The 16,267-nt window shown below is 41.9% G+C and overlaps 5 protein-coding genes across 6 annotated transcripts; 1 reads left to right on the forward strand and 4 right to left on the reverse strand.

Annotated features, from left to right (window-relative positions):
• Nucleotides 1-380: 380 nt before the first annotated feature.
• On the reverse strand, nucleotides 381-6,186 carry LOC115623974 (conserved oligomeric Golgi complex subunit 1). Of its 2 annotated transcripts, XM_030518544.1 has the most exons (6): nucleotides 6,009-6,186; nucleotides 5,138-5,829; nucleotides 3,998-5,058; nucleotides 3,214-3,879; nucleotides 2,585-2,623; nucleotides 381-887 (listed from the first exon to the last, which is right to left on the reverse strand). In XM_030518544.1, exons 1-5 carry the CDS (start codon nucleotides 6,140-6,142, stop codon nucleotides 2,606-2,608), a joined length of 2,571 nt encoding a protein of 856 aa, XP_030374404.1. In that variant the 5' UTR covers nucleotides 6,143-6,186; the 3' UTR covers nucleotides 381-887; nucleotides 2,585-2,605. The 2 variants fall into 2 exon arrangements, with proteins under 2 accessions (XP_030374404.1, XP_030374403.1); XM_030518543.1 differs by lacking the exon at nucleotides 2,585-2,623.
• Nucleotides 6,187-6,386: 200 nt separating this feature from the next.
• LOC115624007 (short-chain specific acyl-CoA dehydrogenase, mitochondrial) lies at nucleotides 6,387-8,188 on the reverse strand. The gene is made up of 3 exons (XM_030518579.1): nucleotides 7,994-8,188; nucleotides 7,689-7,919; nucleotides 6,387-7,627 (listed from the first exon to the last, which is right to left on the reverse strand). The coding sequence occupies exons 1-3, from the start codon at nucleotides 8,025-8,027 to the stop codon at nucleotides 6,648-6,650; spliced, it is 1,245 nt and encodes a 414-aa protein (XP_030374439.1). The 5' UTR covers nucleotides 8,028-8,188; the 3' UTR covers nucleotides 6,387-6,647.
• Nucleotides 8,189-11,303: 3,115 nt separating this feature from the next.
• On the forward strand, nucleotides 11,304-12,847 carry LOC115624217 (30S ribosomal protein S2). Its single transcript, XM_030518831.1, has 5 exons — nucleotides 11,304-11,308; nucleotides 11,361-11,551; nucleotides 11,608-12,086; nucleotides 12,140-12,238; nucleotides 12,298-12,847. The coding sequence occupies exons 2-5, from the start codon at nucleotides 11,368-11,370 to the stop codon at nucleotides 12,727-12,729; spliced, it is 1,194 nt and encodes a 397-aa protein (XP_030374691.1). The 5' UTR covers nucleotides 11,304-11,308; nucleotides 11,361-11,367; the 3' UTR covers nucleotides 12,730-12,847.
• Nucleotides 12,848-13,548: 701 nt separating this feature from the next.
• Nucleotides 13,549-14,585, reverse strand: LOC115624200 (chymotrypsin-1). The gene is made up of 3 exons (XM_030518803.1): nucleotides 14,466-14,585; nucleotides 13,813-14,405; nucleotides 13,549-13,755 (listed from the first exon to the last, which is right to left on the reverse strand). Exons 1-3 carry the CDS (start codon nucleotides 14,521-14,523, stop codon nucleotides 13,594-13,596), a joined length of 813 nt encoding a protein of 270 aa, XP_030374663.1. The 5' UTR covers nucleotides 14,524-14,585; the 3' UTR covers nucleotides 13,549-13,593.
• A 554-nt stretch (nucleotides 14,586-15,139) lies between these two features.
• LOC115624180 (chymotrypsin-1-like) lies at nucleotides 15,140-16,198 on the reverse strand. Its single transcript, XM_030518775.1, has 3 exons — nucleotides 16,107-16,198; nucleotides 15,470-16,041; nucleotides 15,140-15,405 (listed from the first exon to the last, which is right to left on the reverse strand). The coding sequence occupies exons 1-3, from the start codon at nucleotides 16,174-16,176 to the stop codon at nucleotides 15,244-15,246; spliced, it is 804 nt and encodes a 267-aa protein (XP_030374635.1). The 5' UTR covers nucleotides 16,177-16,198; the 3' UTR covers nucleotides 15,140-15,243.
• Nucleotides 16,199-16,267: the final 69 nt, after the last annotated feature.

Genomic DNA, 16,267 nt, shown 5'->3' on the forward strand with positions numbered 1-16,267 from the left:
AAATTAGTTTGTTTTGCTAACAATCTGCTAATGCATGCATTATTTTTGATTTAAAAATAGTTTCTATACAAAATATATGATAAAACATCTAGCTATGCATATTATTTATTTAAAGAAAAAAGGCGTCAGCGCTGGCGGCGGTGGTGGCGACAAATCCGGCAATAAAAACAAAGGTGGCGGTGGTGGTGGTGGTGGCGCTGCCGTTGACAAGGGCGGTGCCAAAAAAGGAGCCGAACAAAAACCCCCGAAGCCACCGAGCGGCAAGAAGGGCGGCAAAAAGTAGCCGCACGAGAAATGCAAATAATTAAGCCATAACAGTAGAAACTAAAGTTAAGATAAATGCACGTCAAATTGTTAAATGAAACGGAATAATAAATATATTTTGTAATCAAAACAATTTTCATATTTTACATATTTGCAGGTCAATTAAAATCAATTGCAATTTAAGTGCGAATTGCACTTACACTTCAGTTTAATAATTTAATGTTAACATTTTGAATGCATGTTTAAATAATGAAACATTCAACAGAGGCGGTGGCGTCCAAGAACCTCCCACACCACACCACACCACAGCGTCATCGTCAGCGCCACCGCCGCCGCCACAATTATACAGCTGACTACACACACGTCGACGCGCCCGCTCCTTTGACGCTCCTTTGCCGCTGACTTCCGCTTGACTGGGCGCCACTTCATTTACTTCATTGACTCGCGGGCTCATTCGGATTCATTTGGCGGATGGCGAATGGTGAATGGTGGTTGGCTGATGGCTGATGGCGGCTCTAGCGAAACCATTCCTGGGACATTCCAAAGAAGGAGGTAGCGCCCGATTTCGACTTATTTGCATCCGCTTTGCGTGCTGCGGCTTTACGTGTGGGTGTTGTGGATGCCTGTTCGAGCAGCACGAAGGACGAGGAGCGGTGCAGGCCCAATGAAGACATCGTTGAGTTGAGGCAATTGGGAGTGAAATAAAGAGATATACATACATATATGCATGCACATAAATATGTATGTATGTAGTATATGCTTTATTAATTAATTAGGCGTGTTTATAGGTAATTTGTATGTGATTAATCAGTTAATTTGTTGTATCGCAGTGCAAGATTTATGGCCAATTGGAAGCATAAGCACAAACACACGCACCCACCCACACACACACACACACACGAATGTATATTTATCACAGATTTGCGCTAATGACACGGCATGCGAATAACGGCAAACATTATTAACAAAGTCAGCAGCAATAAATTAGCGTTTCGATTTGATTTCAATAATGGCCAATTCATTAATTAGCATTTAACGTACTCCCAATCAGACGAGAGCCGCACAATCAACACACACACCCACACACACAAACAGACACAGACACACACATGCACACTGGCAGTCCATTTGGTCGTTAAGTGGAAGAAGAAATAATGGTAGTAGTAGCTGGTAGTCGTTGTTGCCAAATTGGGAAGTTGGCTGCGAAAACTTTCGCTCAAATGAAATTATTTGCAGCTGCTAGGCGGCGGCATGCCAAGAAGCCAAACATCAAGTTCGGAATTGCGAAGCACAAGTTAATTAAAATTTGTTTAGCATATGCTTAGTATTTGTTGTTGGCTTCACGAAATTTTGCAATTACGGTAAGATTTAGGTGTGCAGTCACTCGACTTACTTTATAAACACACACACACATATGTATATGCATATGCAGCTGGAGCGAAATTATATTCATAAACTCAATAATTCCTATCTCTTCAGTCATTATTTATGAATGGAATACTAGACAGTCTATTTACTTTATCAAAATTCTTAAAATTTAATCAAATAATCATCAAACTGCAGGACGGTAAGGAAAATCTTTTGGCATATTAAATGCAAGCATTGGACAGCAGACTTAAGAAGGCGCTTATGTGGCAAGTTCGAGGGAAGTGGAAGGCAGCTTCACTCAAAGGTGTTTCAATTAACTTTAAGCAAACTAAGCATATGAGTTAAATATTAAGAGCTTCAAAGTCTAAATATTTAAATTGCTTTACATTAATTACTTTATGAAATCAGCTTATACGTAAATTGGAAATGCATTTATAAACCCAATATATAAGCATTCCAATAGGTTAATCAGTTGCTCAAAAATTTATTTACTTTATACCCTATAGCAGGTTTGTGGAAATTTTGTAACAGACAAAAGGAGTCATGTACCACCTCTCACAAAACAAGGTTTTTGTGTACGAGTATATATTTCCCCCCGTTCCTTATCCCCATTTCTAAAGCTACATGAACGACTTTTGTTTTAAATTTCATCAAAATCGGTTCATTCTAAGGGTATTTCAATGCCGGCTCGGCTGTTCTTTTCTGTCGATTTTATCATTACATTTACTTTCTACACTTCCGAAAAGTCCGACAACTTTCAAACTAAATTCGGCATCTGGGGTTCCGAAGCTCCTAATTGTTTTCTTGTTCTTCCAAAAAATTATCACTTTTGTTAGAATCCATTGACTTGTATGAAAACTATTAGTGTTGTGTTAAAGCGATTAAATTAAAAGCCGGGCATTAACATGCAAAAGAACGACAAACACAACAACATTTTAAATACAAATCCTACCCATGAGTATAATTTTATGGACTACAATTCAAAGCAATCCTAGGAGAAAAATGTATGTAAATAAGTAAAGTTTATAAGTATAACTTAAAATCATATTCGATCAAACCGAACATTTTTAAAATGCTCTTCGCCTCCCTTGCCCTTGATTGCAACTAAAAGGGCCCCGGGCCAAGTTGAAACTATCATAATCTTAAAAAAAGGGTCTTAAATTTCACATATTTTGGCGTTTGAAGATATCAATAAAAAATATTATAATATTGTATTCTTAATTATAATTGTTATAAAATGTTAGAAAAAAAATCCTTTGTAGGGATATAATATTGGGTTTAAACATGTTGTGCAAACAATTCTTAGTGTGAAAAATGATTCAGCTAATATCCTAGATTTTAGCCACACAACTATTCAAAAAATCCAATTATCCCTAAACATATGCAAAGAGCACTTAAACAAAAATATAAAGGTCTTCTTTCGTTTCCGAATTGACTTAATTTAATCGATTCCTCATATTATTACACCGAAAAAAATTCGACTAAAATCGAGAAAAAATTCAAGAGAAATAAATTTCTTCTGATTCGTAAAATTGAAAGAGTGCCCTTTAAATGTAAAAGAAAGTAAATTCGTTTAATTACCTTTTCGGACTCCATTGTCAGCAACTTACGTTCTGAGTTTGTTGCGTCCGAACCTCCCTGGGGCATGACAATGGGCAGCAGAGGGAACCACAGGGACGTAGAACCGGAGGAGCTGAGACACAACACATTGGGATCTGACTCGTGCGCCAAGGCCGTGGTACTAGCGGCAGTTTGGCTACCCTGGGGTGGTGCAGGGGTCAGAACACCCAACTCTCCATGCAAACGAGCCGTAGAACGCGACACATGCGTCGTAATGTGCTCAGCGAAGAGTTCAAAATCGAAGGGATCGATGTAATCGCGCAGCTTGCGTTGCAAACTCTGGAATTCTTCGTAGAGTGTGCGGCTCTCTCGCGTTACAGCAAACACTCGCTGCAAGAATTTCAAGTCAAAGTACAACTGCAGTGCAATATTCTGACTAGCCTTCGTGCCCTCTGAGTCCGCAAGCGCTTGATAATGCGTCAGTAGATCTTTCAGGAGCTTCTGATTAAAGGCGTGTTGCACTTTTGGTGGCAACGTTTGGGGCACAGCGGCAGTTAGCTCATGTATCAATTGGAAAAGGTAGTTCTGGAGCGAGAAACGTGGCTGGCTGGGAATGCGTACGGTCGACTGCACCACCGACTCCTGTTCCTCCTCGTCGCGCTGATCCAACGTATGCGTTTGCCAGAGCTGCAAAGAAGCAAAACAATCAATTAATGATCGACTGAAACATAAAATCTTATAGTCCTTAAAAGTGCGTGTATATTCACGAAACTAATCAACCCATAGTTTTTTTTCTGCCACTTACTGGGAAATCTCTTAGCACCACATCGTGTGTAATGTTTTGTGGCAACTTGTCGGCGCAGCTGTGTGTCGCCAGCACTCTATCGATGACACGCAACCAGAGCTGCATTGTTTCCTCCTCCAGGAGAGCGCACATGCGCTGCCAATGCTCAATGCCAGCGGATGTCAGATTGCCTGTCCATTGGCGCCAACTGCTCTGTTGACAGAAGCAGAGCTTCAGATGCGGACAAAGCTCGACAAGCGCCAGACTGCTGCGCAACGCACACAGCAATGCTTGGCTATTGCTCAGCTCCAGCGCCTTAAGCTGGCCAATGAGCTCTGTCAGCTGCTGCTGTGCCGTCTCCCTCAAAAATCCTATAAGTGCCAACTTATCCTCGGCACGCGACGTCTGCTCGTCCAGCAGCAGATTCAGTTCCTGCACAATGGCTGCTAGTTGGGCATCGAAATTGGCGCAAAGTTTGATGATTGGTGCGTCATAGCCTTTAGTGCGGTTCGCCAAATGTTTGCTGGTCTGCTGATCATTGAGAGCGGCCGCCAGACTGAGCGGCAAATCGCGGCTCTGTTCACGCCAAATATCTAGGGGTTGTGGTGGCGATGCCTCCGCTACCAATTGGCACACACGCTCGTACGCCTGCTGCCGGGCCGTCGTCCAACTGCTGCATATAATTTCCCGCACGCGCGCATTTATGAGCGGCACATACTTCCGCGCATAGAAATCCAGTGAGTATGGCAATTTCAGCTGCTGTTCCAGATGGGCACAATTGTGTTTGTGCTTGTCCTGCGCCGCTGTCTTAATGTCCTGTATGGTCTGCATGTTGCTGACCAAAGCGAATAGCTGTTGCAGTTGCGTGGCCGCCATCTCATCGATCTGCTTCAGCCACTTTTCTAATGCGTCGCGCAGCTTAGTTTCCGGCAGTTGTGGCGTTTCAAATTTGGGTCTGTAGCTGGCTATGATGTCGGGCAGCAGATGCGCCAACTGCCGCTCGCTGCTGTCCATCCGTTGAATGCTCGGCGGTGCTGTGGGCTCCAAGCAATCCGCAATACGTCGAAAAAGCAAGCCATCGGCTATAAAGAAAAATTTAAGTTAAATTTCACATTATAACAAACGAAACCATCTGCAGCATGAACTGCTACGAAAACGTACCTAACAGGCATTTGTCCAACAACTCCATAGTGCCACTTAATATGTGCAGACTGGCCAAAATTCGTTCCTTAACGCGTCGCTTTCTATCTCCCTCGACAACTGGACTTTTCTGCTGCTGCAGGCAGTTTAGGAACGCAGCTGCGCGCAGCTGTAGAAACATTTGCAGCACTTGGCCCAAATCGCATTTATCTAGGAGGAGCAGGCTCTGCATGCAGTCCACGGCCATTTCAGCGCTGAGCTCCTCCCGTTCCAGCACCAACAGCACCGCCTGCTTGATGGTCGCATGAAACGGACGTAGAATCTCCCACTGCTTGCGCGCCACCGGCAGCTGTTGCATCAACGCATTCTTCGCATCCAGCTGCAGACCAGTGCTGATGTGTCGGCTGAAGATAAATAGCTCGGTGGCGGCATAGAACTGCTCATGGTCTATATGGGTCCAGATTAGCTCTGGCAGCGACGTCAGCAACTTTATCTGCACCATCGTGCTATAGTAGTTGGTCAGCTGTTTGTTGGCCTTGCGTTCCAGCACGGACACCTCTGTCGGCGTCGTCGTTTTGAAACCGAGCAACTGTTGCTCGTTCAGGCTCCGGCAGTTGGCATGGATGAAGCGAACCTGCTCGATAAGCGTACCCGCAGAGGTCTGCATGGCCGCTATGGTGTCAGCAGCCTTCAGTAGATCCCGATAGCGCTCGCTGTAAACAAAAGCCCAAAAGTTGACGTGTTATTGCGCATACACTCTCTTAAAAAACTATGCGTCCAAATGCATGACAGCTGTCCAACTACTCTATGCAGTATGACTGAACGAATAATTTGATTAACGCCTGTAAGTGGCCGCATATGTTTGTTTGTTTGTGTATTGCCACATACGCACCCGACCATGGTCCGCAGCTCCTCCCGCTTGTTCTCCACCACCGTTTGTATTTTTTTGTGCACCACATCGATCTCCGGTACACTGTGCTGCTCGAACAATACGTCCACATTTAGATTTAACAAGTTCGTGGACATTTTTAAGGAACAACTATTCCGCTGCCTACACTTTCCGCTGCATTAGAGATGACAAAACTGGAAATCGATGGCCGGTAGCTACATCATATTAGTTACGGGCTATCGATAAGTGTAAGTGGACAAAAACTGCTTTTAGCGACCGATAGGTGGCTAAATAATAAACAATTTACAATGTTGGTACAAAACGAAAATGAAGCCCAACATCAACAGGAAGTAATTTGCCGGATTTAAAATTGCATTCAAATTTTTATAAATTCAAAAGTTTATTGCTACAGTTCATAAAAACTACCTAACTTTTTTGGAAATGAAATTACACCCATATATGCAGTCTATCGATGTGTGTTAGCTGACAGAAGCTAGTTTGTGCGACCGCTAGGTGGCTAGCTTATAAATTGAACATTTTAACGAAAATTAAGTCCAATACAAGCGATTGAGTCAAATGTGAATAAAATTTAAAATTTGTCGCTACAATTAATGCTGCCCTGCAGTCGCACCGTCTGAGCTCTTACTGATTGGCATACTCCCGAATTATGGCGCTGGCAATCACAATTCGCTGTATTTCGGAGGTGCCTTCATAGATTTCGGTGACCCGAGCATTGCGATAATAAAGCTCGGCGGGCATATCAGTGACATAGCCCATACCACCCAATATTTGGATGCACTGATGGGCACAAAATGTGGCGGCTTCGGACGCATACAATTTTGCCATGGACGCCTCCTTGGTCATGGGCAGGCCATTATCCTTTAACCAGCCCGCTCGCCAGCTGAGCAGCCTGGACGCCTCCACACGCAGCGCCATGTCCGCCAGTTTTTGTTGCACCATCTGCAGTTTTCCCAAGGGCTGCCCAAAAGCCTGACGCTTCTGCGCATAATCCACGGCCAGCTCGAGGGCCGCCTGTGCAATGCCCGTGGCCTGGCCAGCAATGCCAATGCGTCCGCAGTCCAACGATTGCATGGCTACCTTAAAGCCGCCACCCGGTGAGCCCAGCACTTGATGTCGTGGCACGTGCACATCTTCCAGCACTAGTTGGCAGGTGGAGGAGGCACGCATGCCCATTTTGCTCTCCCTCTTGCCCACGGACAGACCGGGCACATCCTTGCGGGTCAGGAAAGCTGTGATGCCCTTGTTCTTCAATGACTTGTCAATGGTGGCAAAGATGAGGCCGCCACTGGCCACCTTGGAGTTCGATATCCACGCCTTGGTGCCATTGAGCAGATAGCCACTGCCATCTGCGGCAGCCACGGCCGTTGTGGAGGCACCACCTGCATCCGAGCCATTGCCCGGCTCGGAAAGCGCATAGAAAGCGATTTTCTCGCCCTGTGTGTAGGGCACAAGGAACTCCTCCTTCTGCGCTTCGGTGCCATGTAGCTGCACTGCACCCAAATACAAATTATTCACGGCCATTAGAATGGCCAGAGCGGCATCTCCGCGAGCAATTTCCTCCATGGCAATGGCATAGGCCAGATAACCCAAGCCGGCGCCGCCTGGAAATGTCACAAAATCTATGCTTAAAAGTTCGTTGAAGAGAGAGAAACCCTGTCCTACCATACTGCTCCTTCACGGTCACCGACAGCAGTCCCAGTTCGCCCAGACGTCGCGGCAGTTCCGGCGGAAAACACCGATCCCTATCGCGTTGGCCAGCATACGGCAGCAGCTCCGTGTTAGCGAACTCCCGACACGTCTTCTGCAGCATCTGATAGTGCTCCGGCAGGGCGGACAGACAGGCAATGCCTCGCCGGCCCTGTCCACTCAAGGCCATGGGAGCGCGTTGACCGGCTGGAAGTGGGCATAAAAGCGTAAAAAATGAATGCGCAATTTTTTGGAGGTGTGTGAAGGCTCCTCAGCATTACCCAGGGCCAAGGTGCAACGCAAGAGCTGTCTCATTTCAACGTTATTGCCGACTGATAAAGCGGGGGCTGGTTAGTTCTATATATAAGTTGTTTGTACACACAAAGCTTTCGCTTTCGTTGTCGTTGTCGTTGTCGTTGTCGCGTTCCAACAAGCGAAGAGAAACGGCTCCGACTGACGGACTCGACTGCCTCGGAGAAGCGTTCGCGGCTCACTGGCCGGCATCAACAATCCATACAATCCCACAGCCGGCGAAACTTGTTTTATATGCTTCGGTCGGCACTTTGCCAACGATCGCGCACAGTGGGCGAGATACCACATATAGGTGGAAAATATAGATAGATAAATATAGATAGAAAATATAGAGTTATTAGGTGCTTTTAACATTTTTAGAGGCATTTCTCATCCCTTATGTTTCTTGAATAGCTGCTTCCACTGAACTTTTTGAACAATTTAATTTTTAAACACTTTTAAAAACCATTAAAACATTTTAATCTCTTTGATCAGTCAACAGTCACAACATTCGTTCAAAATAAATTTTAATCAATAATCTAATTTTTTGAAATAGCTATTGTGATATGTTTCTATCTTCAAATATTCAAAGATTAAATAATAAATACAGAATTTTTAAAATAATAAGTAATAATTATTCATATTTTTCATTTATTATTATTCATTGAGTATTTGATGTATGTATGTAACATAATAATTGTACATCATTTCATTCAACAAAATTGCTTAATTGTTTCTTGAATTTGGCGAGAGAGAAAAATTGTTTCCATTAACAAGAACTCGAAATGGTATGGACTTTGAATTTGTCTGGAAACACAAGGAAAATTATGTATTTTGTGAACTATTGTTATACCCTGTAGCCAAACGAGAATAAGGCATATTAGTTTAATGGCCAACTATACATTTATTGTTCTACATTATATACTAGAAATGAAAACTATTTGAAAAAGCCTCATACTTTATTTATAATACAAGTATGACTGGGTTTTTAAGAGGCAAATGGACTTCCATGCCAAGGTGACAATATAAATACTTAGTTATTTGAAAATATAGTATACAAATATACAAGTATATAGCTTAAATTCCAATTCATCAACTTTAAAATTCTTGCCTTCTACGATTCTCAGTTGTTTCTTGTTATTCAGTTAATAGTTTTAAGCTCTGCACTGGAGATCAAAGAATGAGAGAAAGAGAGAAAGAGAAAGCTTTATACCACTTTTTATATCAAACAAGAGGTTGTTGTTTTCGAGTTCGCTCTCCGCACAGCCAAGTCTAGAGAGATAAGCTTTGCACACAGCTTTAAAATTTAAAGAATACAATTTCAAACAGCAGGGTATCTGCATGTCGAGCCTTTCACATTTGCATAAATTTTGTAATCCAAGCGTGTTTCCAGGGCCAATTCAAAGGGTCATTTACTGCAATCGAATGAAGTTCAATGCTTTACGGAAAAACTGTACCAAAAAGCCAGCTGCCCGCTCAGTGAGCAACAATTAAATCTGCAATTCCAATTACTTATTCGGACTCAATTAAAAAAAAAAACAACAATTTCTGTTTTAAAAATCTGAATTAAACTGACCCCTTTTTTGCTTTACCCAGAATATAGGTATGCTATATATTTGCTTTACTTATCGGCGACAGATCCAAACAGCTGTACACATTTGCATATAAACATATGTACTTACATATAGACTGTTTGAAAGCACGAATACTAGATATACAGTAGCACGCATACAATTTTTCATTAGGATCCTATTATGTTTTTTGATTTATTCCAAATGTTGGTATGTTATGATTTTGTAGGAATACCTTAATTAGTACAAGATTTTGAGAACACTCGAACACCGATGGTCAAGTAGAAAACGATCGTTAACACAGAATTGGAGAAAAAATATAAATAGGCCCAATTTATTTATGTATTTTATAGCTTAAAGGTGTATATACAAATAGTTTAAAATACATAAAAGTCAGGAAATTACGAAATCTAAGAAAAAACTATTTAAAATGTAACGTTTTATTGCAGATATGAACGCAACAAAATGGATTTTGGCGAAATGATAATTATATTTTACTGTAGTAGCGTCATATTTTTCAATCACATTTAATTTTATTATAAACCGTAAATGTTTATTAAAGTTACACATTTCAGTTAAAATTTTTGATTTCCTAGCTGAAGTTCAAGTTGAATTTGGTTTTAGTTAGAATTTATTCTCCCATCTTCACCGGCTACAACAATTGCTTAAATATTATAATAGCAAGTAAATATATATTTAAGCATTCAAAACATTTTATATTAAAATACGTAAATATTTATTAAAGTTACACATTTCAGTTGAAATTTTTGATTTCCTAGCTGAAGTTCAAGTTGAATTTGGTTTTAGTTAGAATTTATTCTCCCATATTCTCCCATCAGCGGCTACAACAATTGCTTAAATATTATAATACAAAGTAAGTATATATTTAAGCTTTGTTTAAATTCTCAATAAAATCTTTCGGAAAATGCGACAAAAATGCTTGAAATATTTAAATCCGTTTGTAGGGTTTGTCTTGGATAAGCTACCACGTGGTGTGTTTTTCCACCATATGGTACGTGCAATGCAATGTAGCAAAGACAGCAACCATTAACATCGTAGCCGTTCTCTTTTAAATTATTGCCGCCGTTGCAAATGGAAGAAATCTTTATCTTTATTTATGTTTTGTTGCGTGCTTTTCGAATGGTTTTTCAACAAGTTTTCATAATTCAGAAATAGCTGACAAAAAGAAAGTAAGTGGTGGAAATAAGCAATATATACCAGGGACTGCAAATAATGATTATTTTGTTATTTAGGAACGAAAAAATCATTCACTTATAACAACTTTGAGAAAGCGGGGTCTTTATAGATATCCTTTTTTAAAGATTATCTATACATTTTCACCATGATTTATATTTTTTAATTATTAATGTAAGGGTATATATAAATTTTATCGTTAATTTTTAAGATAAAGTTAAAGTTACAGGTTGAGTTTTATTTTTGATCAAAAAAATTAAATTCAAAGCATAATCATTATTTTCTAAGTTTTTTTTGTTTGTTCAAAAGTACTACTTATTGGTTAATATTAAAAATAATACTCAAATAGTAATAATTATTAAATTTTTAGTGAATGCATAAAAATTAAAAAATAATCATTATTTTGTAATTTTTTTAATAACAGTAACTGATATATCGTATACCTTAAAATAAATATAAATAGTATAGTTGAAGGCGAATAAAAACACAGTTGCTCACATTTTCAAGTCACAAATGTCATCTTATCTGCTTAAACAATAGGTATTTACCTTAAACTATACTCGGAGTGTTTAAAATTAGATATATTTTTAAGAAGCAACATGAATTACGTCATACAACGCGGCAAGGTTCGCCAACAGGCGATCAATGTGCCGGAAGGACTGCCCGAACTCCTTTCGGACATCACACGCGAGGTGCTGCGTTGTCAGCCGACAAAGGAGTGTCTCTGCCAATTCATTATCGATTATCTCCACTCGGTGATTGTGACGCGTGAGAAGGCAATGGGTAATGGATGGCAGGAGGTTCTTCAATTCATTTAATCGAACTATATTCTGTTGCAGTGGCGAAGTCCATTTTGGATCGGGCCCTCATTAAGGTGGACAGCATTATTTCGGATCTGTGCATTTGCGATTTGTCCAAGGAGAAGACAGACATCATGGCTCAGGTAATGGAGGATTGCTTCCGCAACTTCCTGGAGAAACGTCGCTGTGAGATGCGGCGTGGCAAGCAGTTGGTCACCTTCCAAGATCTGGACTTGTTGGAGGAGCTGCTGAAGAAGTGCAATTTTACCGACGACGAGATGGCCATGTCCCGGCCGGCCATTGACAGTGCCTATAAGCGCTTTGTGGAGGCCTATATGGCTGCTGCCGAGGGTACTCAGGGCACTGAGATACTCTACGAATATTTCCGGGATCGCGAACTGAAGCGCATCGAGGAGCGAATGCGCCACGAGGCGGCGACCACCATACAGGCGGCCTGGCGTGGTTATCGCGTTCGTAGCGCCATGCCCGTCCATGTTTGCACCTGTACTTGCATGATGGTAATACTTGATAGTCGATTGAGTTTCCTTTGTTCATCACAGCTTAATCGCAGGAGGACGTCGTGGATGAGGAGGATCTGCGTCGGGATAGAGCAGCGCGCATTATTCAGCGCTTCTTCCGCAGTACGTTAATACGCGAAAAGGAGAAGCTGGTATGTCCTTAGGTATTTAAAGCCGCATTACTCTTCTTAAGACTCGTCTCACCGTTTAGAAAATTGACCCGTGCGAGGAGCGTCCTTCGCTGCCAACCACTATCGAAACCGATCAGGTGGCTCAGCCTGAAAAGACAGACACTGCTGTTCCAAGTGTGGTTGCCTTTGCTCCGGACACTATCGGGGGTCCTGAGGAAGGCAAGCCAGAAGAGGGCGCCGAGGATGAAGCCGCAGCTGAGGTCCAACCTGGTTCCCAGCATGACTCTCACGCTGGCACCCAGCCCCCTTCACAGCATGAGTCTCATCACGAGCCTGAGCCTCAGTCTGAAGCTCATCCCGATTCTGAGCCCCCGCCACCACCAGCTGAGGAAGCTTCGCATGAAGCCGAACCACCAGCTGCAGAAGAAGAACCACCGGTAGCTGCTGAGGAATCAGCCGCAGAAGCACCACCAGCTGAGGAGCCAGCTCCTGAGGCACCCCCTGAAGAATAGGGCTGCTAAGGAGCCCCATAAGTTTCCATATCTATTAATTTGTGCGTAAACATTTTAAGATTTTTCCAGATTAACTTTCACTTATAAATTAATGTTATGTGTATGTGGCTGAACAAAAGTATCTATGTTGTGTTATTGGAAGGCCACATTATAATTGCAAAAAACTTGCAGATGATCTCAAGATTATTCACTTTAGCAAATTAATCAATCGATTAAATTCTATTGATAATGTTCGTATGACAAATAATCTGGATAATCTAACAATCATCTAATTTCTCAAACGAACAAAATCAGAAAACTAATCTTTCGAAAAATGTTTGTTGTTCAATCTTTTTAATAAAGCTTAGACATCACATTTATCGGACGAAGAAAATCAGAAAACTAATCATTCAAAAAATATATTTATTCAATCTTTTTAATAAAGCTTAGACTGTTGTATCAAGTATTCTGATTGATGAGATTTCTGTAAGCCAGCTGAGTTCTAGAAAGTTCCCTGTCTCAATAAAATATGTAATTCTCGCGTCTATTCAAGAACTGAATATTAGCGAAGTTATATGTATATATATTCGAATTTTAGTTTAAAATATTTCGATTAAAAGTATGTATGAGACCCCCATTTATTTATTGGGAACCGAGCAACCTTTGCTCAAAGGCAGTTCCGCGGTTAAAATTAAATTTGATTCTAGGTTTGAAAGGTCACTGATTAGTCAAGCGTGGATAGACCCGCGATTCGTTATTATAGTTTTAAAAATAAAACACATAAATAATCATTCGTTTCTCTTGAATAGCTACAAATAATTATTTATATTTTGTTCGAGCATTCCTTTACGCTAAATTGCTTTATTTTGAAGTTGCGAGTAGATTTCACTTCGTAATTTCGCTTTGTATCCAGTCACTGAAAGTAGAAACCCTAGTGTAAACGTCTGGCGTGATGGACAAGCCACATATTGATAAGCCATATGAGACGATTCCAACTTGATGCACGCCTTTGCTGGTTCTTGTAACCAGTGGCCCACCAGAGTCGCCCTGGAAATATACCATACCCAATACCTCGACGATTTTCTATTTGAAAGATCGACTTACCGAACACGAACCTCTGAAGATCCCCCGCGCACAAATTTCCGTGTCAGTCACCTTTTCCATACCACTCTCTCGGCACTGTTTATTGGAAATGGTGTGGTAGCTCATGCGTTGCAGGGAATTCGGATAATTGAGTATGTCAAGAAGGGGAATCGATATGGGTAGGCGTCGACCCCAGCCGGTTAGGGTGACGGGCACGTTATCTCCTACGAACTCCTTGCCCTCCACCGAAATCGGTGCAATTCTGAATTTACTGTACTTTAGTGGAGGATCAATGCTGAGCACCGCTATATCGCTAGTGACCAAAATTTTATAGTCGGGATGGATTGTACAGCTCAAGACCTTCGAACGAACACCATGGCGATCGTCGAGGTTCCGCACACCCGCCAGCACCGACATACGCGTCGTATTGAGACCATCGCAGCAATGTGCGGCAGTCAGTATCCGATTGGGTGTTATGATGGATCCACCACAGAAGTGCCTCAGGCCCTCGTCGGTTTTATACTGCATGGAGACCTGATACGGAATATGTTCATTCTCTGGCACATCGGAGCCTCCAACTATGCGCTTATTCTCCTCCGAGCTGGGCTCACTCGCTGTGGAGCGTATAATTGAATTAACTAGGAAGTATAGCGGGGTTCCGGTCTATTACTTACTATTTGAGCGTGCCATCGAGAGCGCTGTTATAAATAAAAGCCTCGCAAGAGCGTACATCGTTCATTCTCTAATGCGGAACGTTCCACTGTGACGCTTTTTAAAGTATAGTGTGCGACAAATTTGCATGGGTATCGACAATTTTCTGGGTTACTAGTCAGACCTATGCGCCAACTATTTGATCTTGAAATTTCAAAATATAATGAGCGTGCTGCTGGTACTTGGCATAGATATCGCAAATGTATCTAACAGCTGAGCTAATTTGCAAACATTTATGGCAATGTGGAGCAACTCATTAGCCAAGGTCGACTAACTTCGGCCACAATTGTGCAAACAATTATAGGTAGCTGGGGAAGAGGCGCTTCAGGTTGAAAATAGATCGCTGGCGGCACTCGCAGCATTTACATCAGTTGGAATATTGTTGAGGAGCCCAGTTCAATGTTTTAGGCATATTTTGCGATTCTAATTTTAAACCGATTGTTATATGTGCCTGCGATTCGGATACGCTCACGTATGGGAATTCACCACTCTGGCTCTCTCTTGCACTCTCACTGAAAAGCAGTGTTATAAAACGTAAGCATTGTTTTTAGTATAAATGAATATTTTGGCATTTTGTAACACTGCATTGGTTTTCTTCATTTGCTTTCTATTGAATGGTTGAAGACTGAGACTCAGATTCTTAAGACAAATGAATATGTTTAATAAAATTATTGATTGACAACTAAAGTGCATATTTGTTTACTCTTTTCGTAACAGATTAGCTCAGTCTTAGGTGAGTTTTCACTTCTTGAGTTGCTCTTGTATCCAGTCACTGAAAGTAGAGACCCTCGTGTAGACGTCGGGCGCTATGGATAAGCCACATATTATCCAACCATAAGAGACGATGCCAACTTGATGCAATCCTTTACTGCTTTTCATCACCAGTGGTCCACCAGAATCACCCTGAAAGTATAACACTGGTCTGGTCCACTGCACTGGTCCTACACTTCTTCTAAGATCAACTTACAGAACATACTCCTTTGAAGAGGCCATGAGCGCATATTTCCGTGTCCGTTACTCTTGTCTTACCCATTTCATAGCACTTCTTGTTGGTTATGGTGTGATAGTTGATGCGCCGCATAGTGTTAGGAATTGTGAGACTTTGTATGAAATTTAAAGGTATTGGGAACATTCGACCCCAGCCGGTTATTGTGACAGACACATTGCCGGGCACGAACTCCTTCCCTATCACCGATATCGGTGCAATTGTGAGGCTGTTGTACTTAAGTGGAGGATCGATGCTGAGCACTGCTATGTCGCTGGTGACCAGCATTTGGTAGTCAGGATGTGCGGCACATTTCAAAGCCTTGGACCTAAAACCATGGCGATCGTCGAGATTTCGAACACCCGCCAGTACGGTTATAAGCGTCACATTCATATCTTTGCAGCAGTGAGCGGCAGTCAGTATGCGATTGGGAGCTATGATCGATCCACCACAGTAATGCCTGATCCCTCTTTTGGTTTGGAACTGCAAGGAGACCTGATAGGGAACTTGCTCATTCTCTGGCACCATCGCGCCACCAACTATGCGCCTCATATCTATAAGGTGTTTCCCATTTCGATTAGTTGCGAAGTTACAGCAACAATTCGGTTTTTTTACTTACTACTCGAGTGTACGATACAGCATGGTATTGAGAGCGCTGCTAGAAATAAAAGCCTTGCAATTGCGCTCATCTTTCATTCCCGAATGCCGATAGTTCCAATATATTGCATTTTACAGACTTAATTAAAATGAAATACGTACGATTTGCATTGGTATCGTCAA

Source organism: Scaptodrosophila lebanonensis, unplaced genomic scaffold, assembly GCF_003285725.1.
Source record: "Scaptodrosophila lebanonensis strain 11010-0011.00,11010-0021.00 unplaced genomic scaffold, SlebRS2 tig00000053-arrow-pilon, whole genome shotgun sequence".
In the NCBI taxonomy this organism is placed as follows: domain Eukaryota; kingdom Metazoa; phylum Arthropoda; class Insecta; order Diptera; family Drosophilidae; genus Scaptodrosophila; species Scaptodrosophila lebanonensis.

Coding starts and splice junctions, on each gene's coding strand:
- LOC115623974 (XM_030518543.1), bottom strand. CDS start 6,142: ATGTCCACGAACTTGTTAAATCTAAATGTGGACGTATTGTTCGAGCAG. Junction 5,830..6,008: donor GAGCTGCGGACCATGGTCGG/GTGCGTATGTGG, acceptor TTTTGTTTACAG/CGAGCGCTATCGGGATCTAC. Junction 5,059..5,137: donor GTTGGACAAATGCCTGTTAG/GTACGTTTTCGT, acceptor TTTTCTTTATAG/CCGATGGCTTGCTTTTTCGA.
- LOC115624007 (XM_030518579.1), bottom strand. CDS start 8,027: ATGAGACAGCTCTTGCGTTGCACCTTGGCCCTGG. Junction 7,920..7,993: donor GCGTTGCACCTTGGCCCTGG/GTAATGCTGAGG, acceptor GCCCACTTCCAG/CCGGTCAACGCGCTCCCATG. Junction 7,628..7,688: donor GACCGTGAAGGAGCAGTATG/GTAGGACAGGGT, acceptor TGACATTTCCAG/GCGGCGCCGGCTTGGGTTAT.
- LOC115624217 (XM_030518831.1), top strand. CDS start 11,368: ATGAATTACGTCATACAACGCGGCAAGGTTCGCCAACAGGCGATCAAT. Junction 11,552..11,607: donor GACGCGTGAGAAGGCAATGG/GTAATGGATGGC, acceptor ATTCTGTTGCAG/TGGCGAAGTCCATTTTGGAT. Junction 12,087..12,139: donor GCACCTGTACTTGCATGATG/GTAATACTTGAT, acceptor GCTTAATCGCAG/GAGGACGTCGTGGATGAGGA.
- LOC115624200 (XM_030518803.1), bottom strand. CDS start 14,523: ATGTACGCTCTTGCGAGGCTTTTATTTATAACAGCGCTCTCGATGGCA. Junction 14,406..14,465: donor CTCGATGGCACGCTCAAATA/GTAAGTAATAGA, acceptor TACGCTCCACAG/CGAGTGAGCCCAGCTCGGAG. Junction 13,756..13,812: donor TCTTCAGAGGTTCGTGTTCG/GTAAGTCGATCT, acceptor GTATATTTCCAG/GGCGACTCTGGTGGGCCACT.
- LOC115624180 (XM_030518775.1), bottom strand. CDS start 16,176: ATGAGCGCAATTGCAAGGCTTTTATTTCTAGCAGCGCTCTCAATACCA. Junction 16,042..16,106: donor CTGTATCGTACACTCGAGTA/GTAAGTAAAAAA, acceptor AACACCTTATAG/ATATGAGGCGCATAGTTGGT. Junction 15,406..15,469: donor TCTTCAAAGGAGTATGTTCT/GTAAGTTGATCT, acceptor TTATACTTTCAG/GGTGATTCTGGTGGACCACT.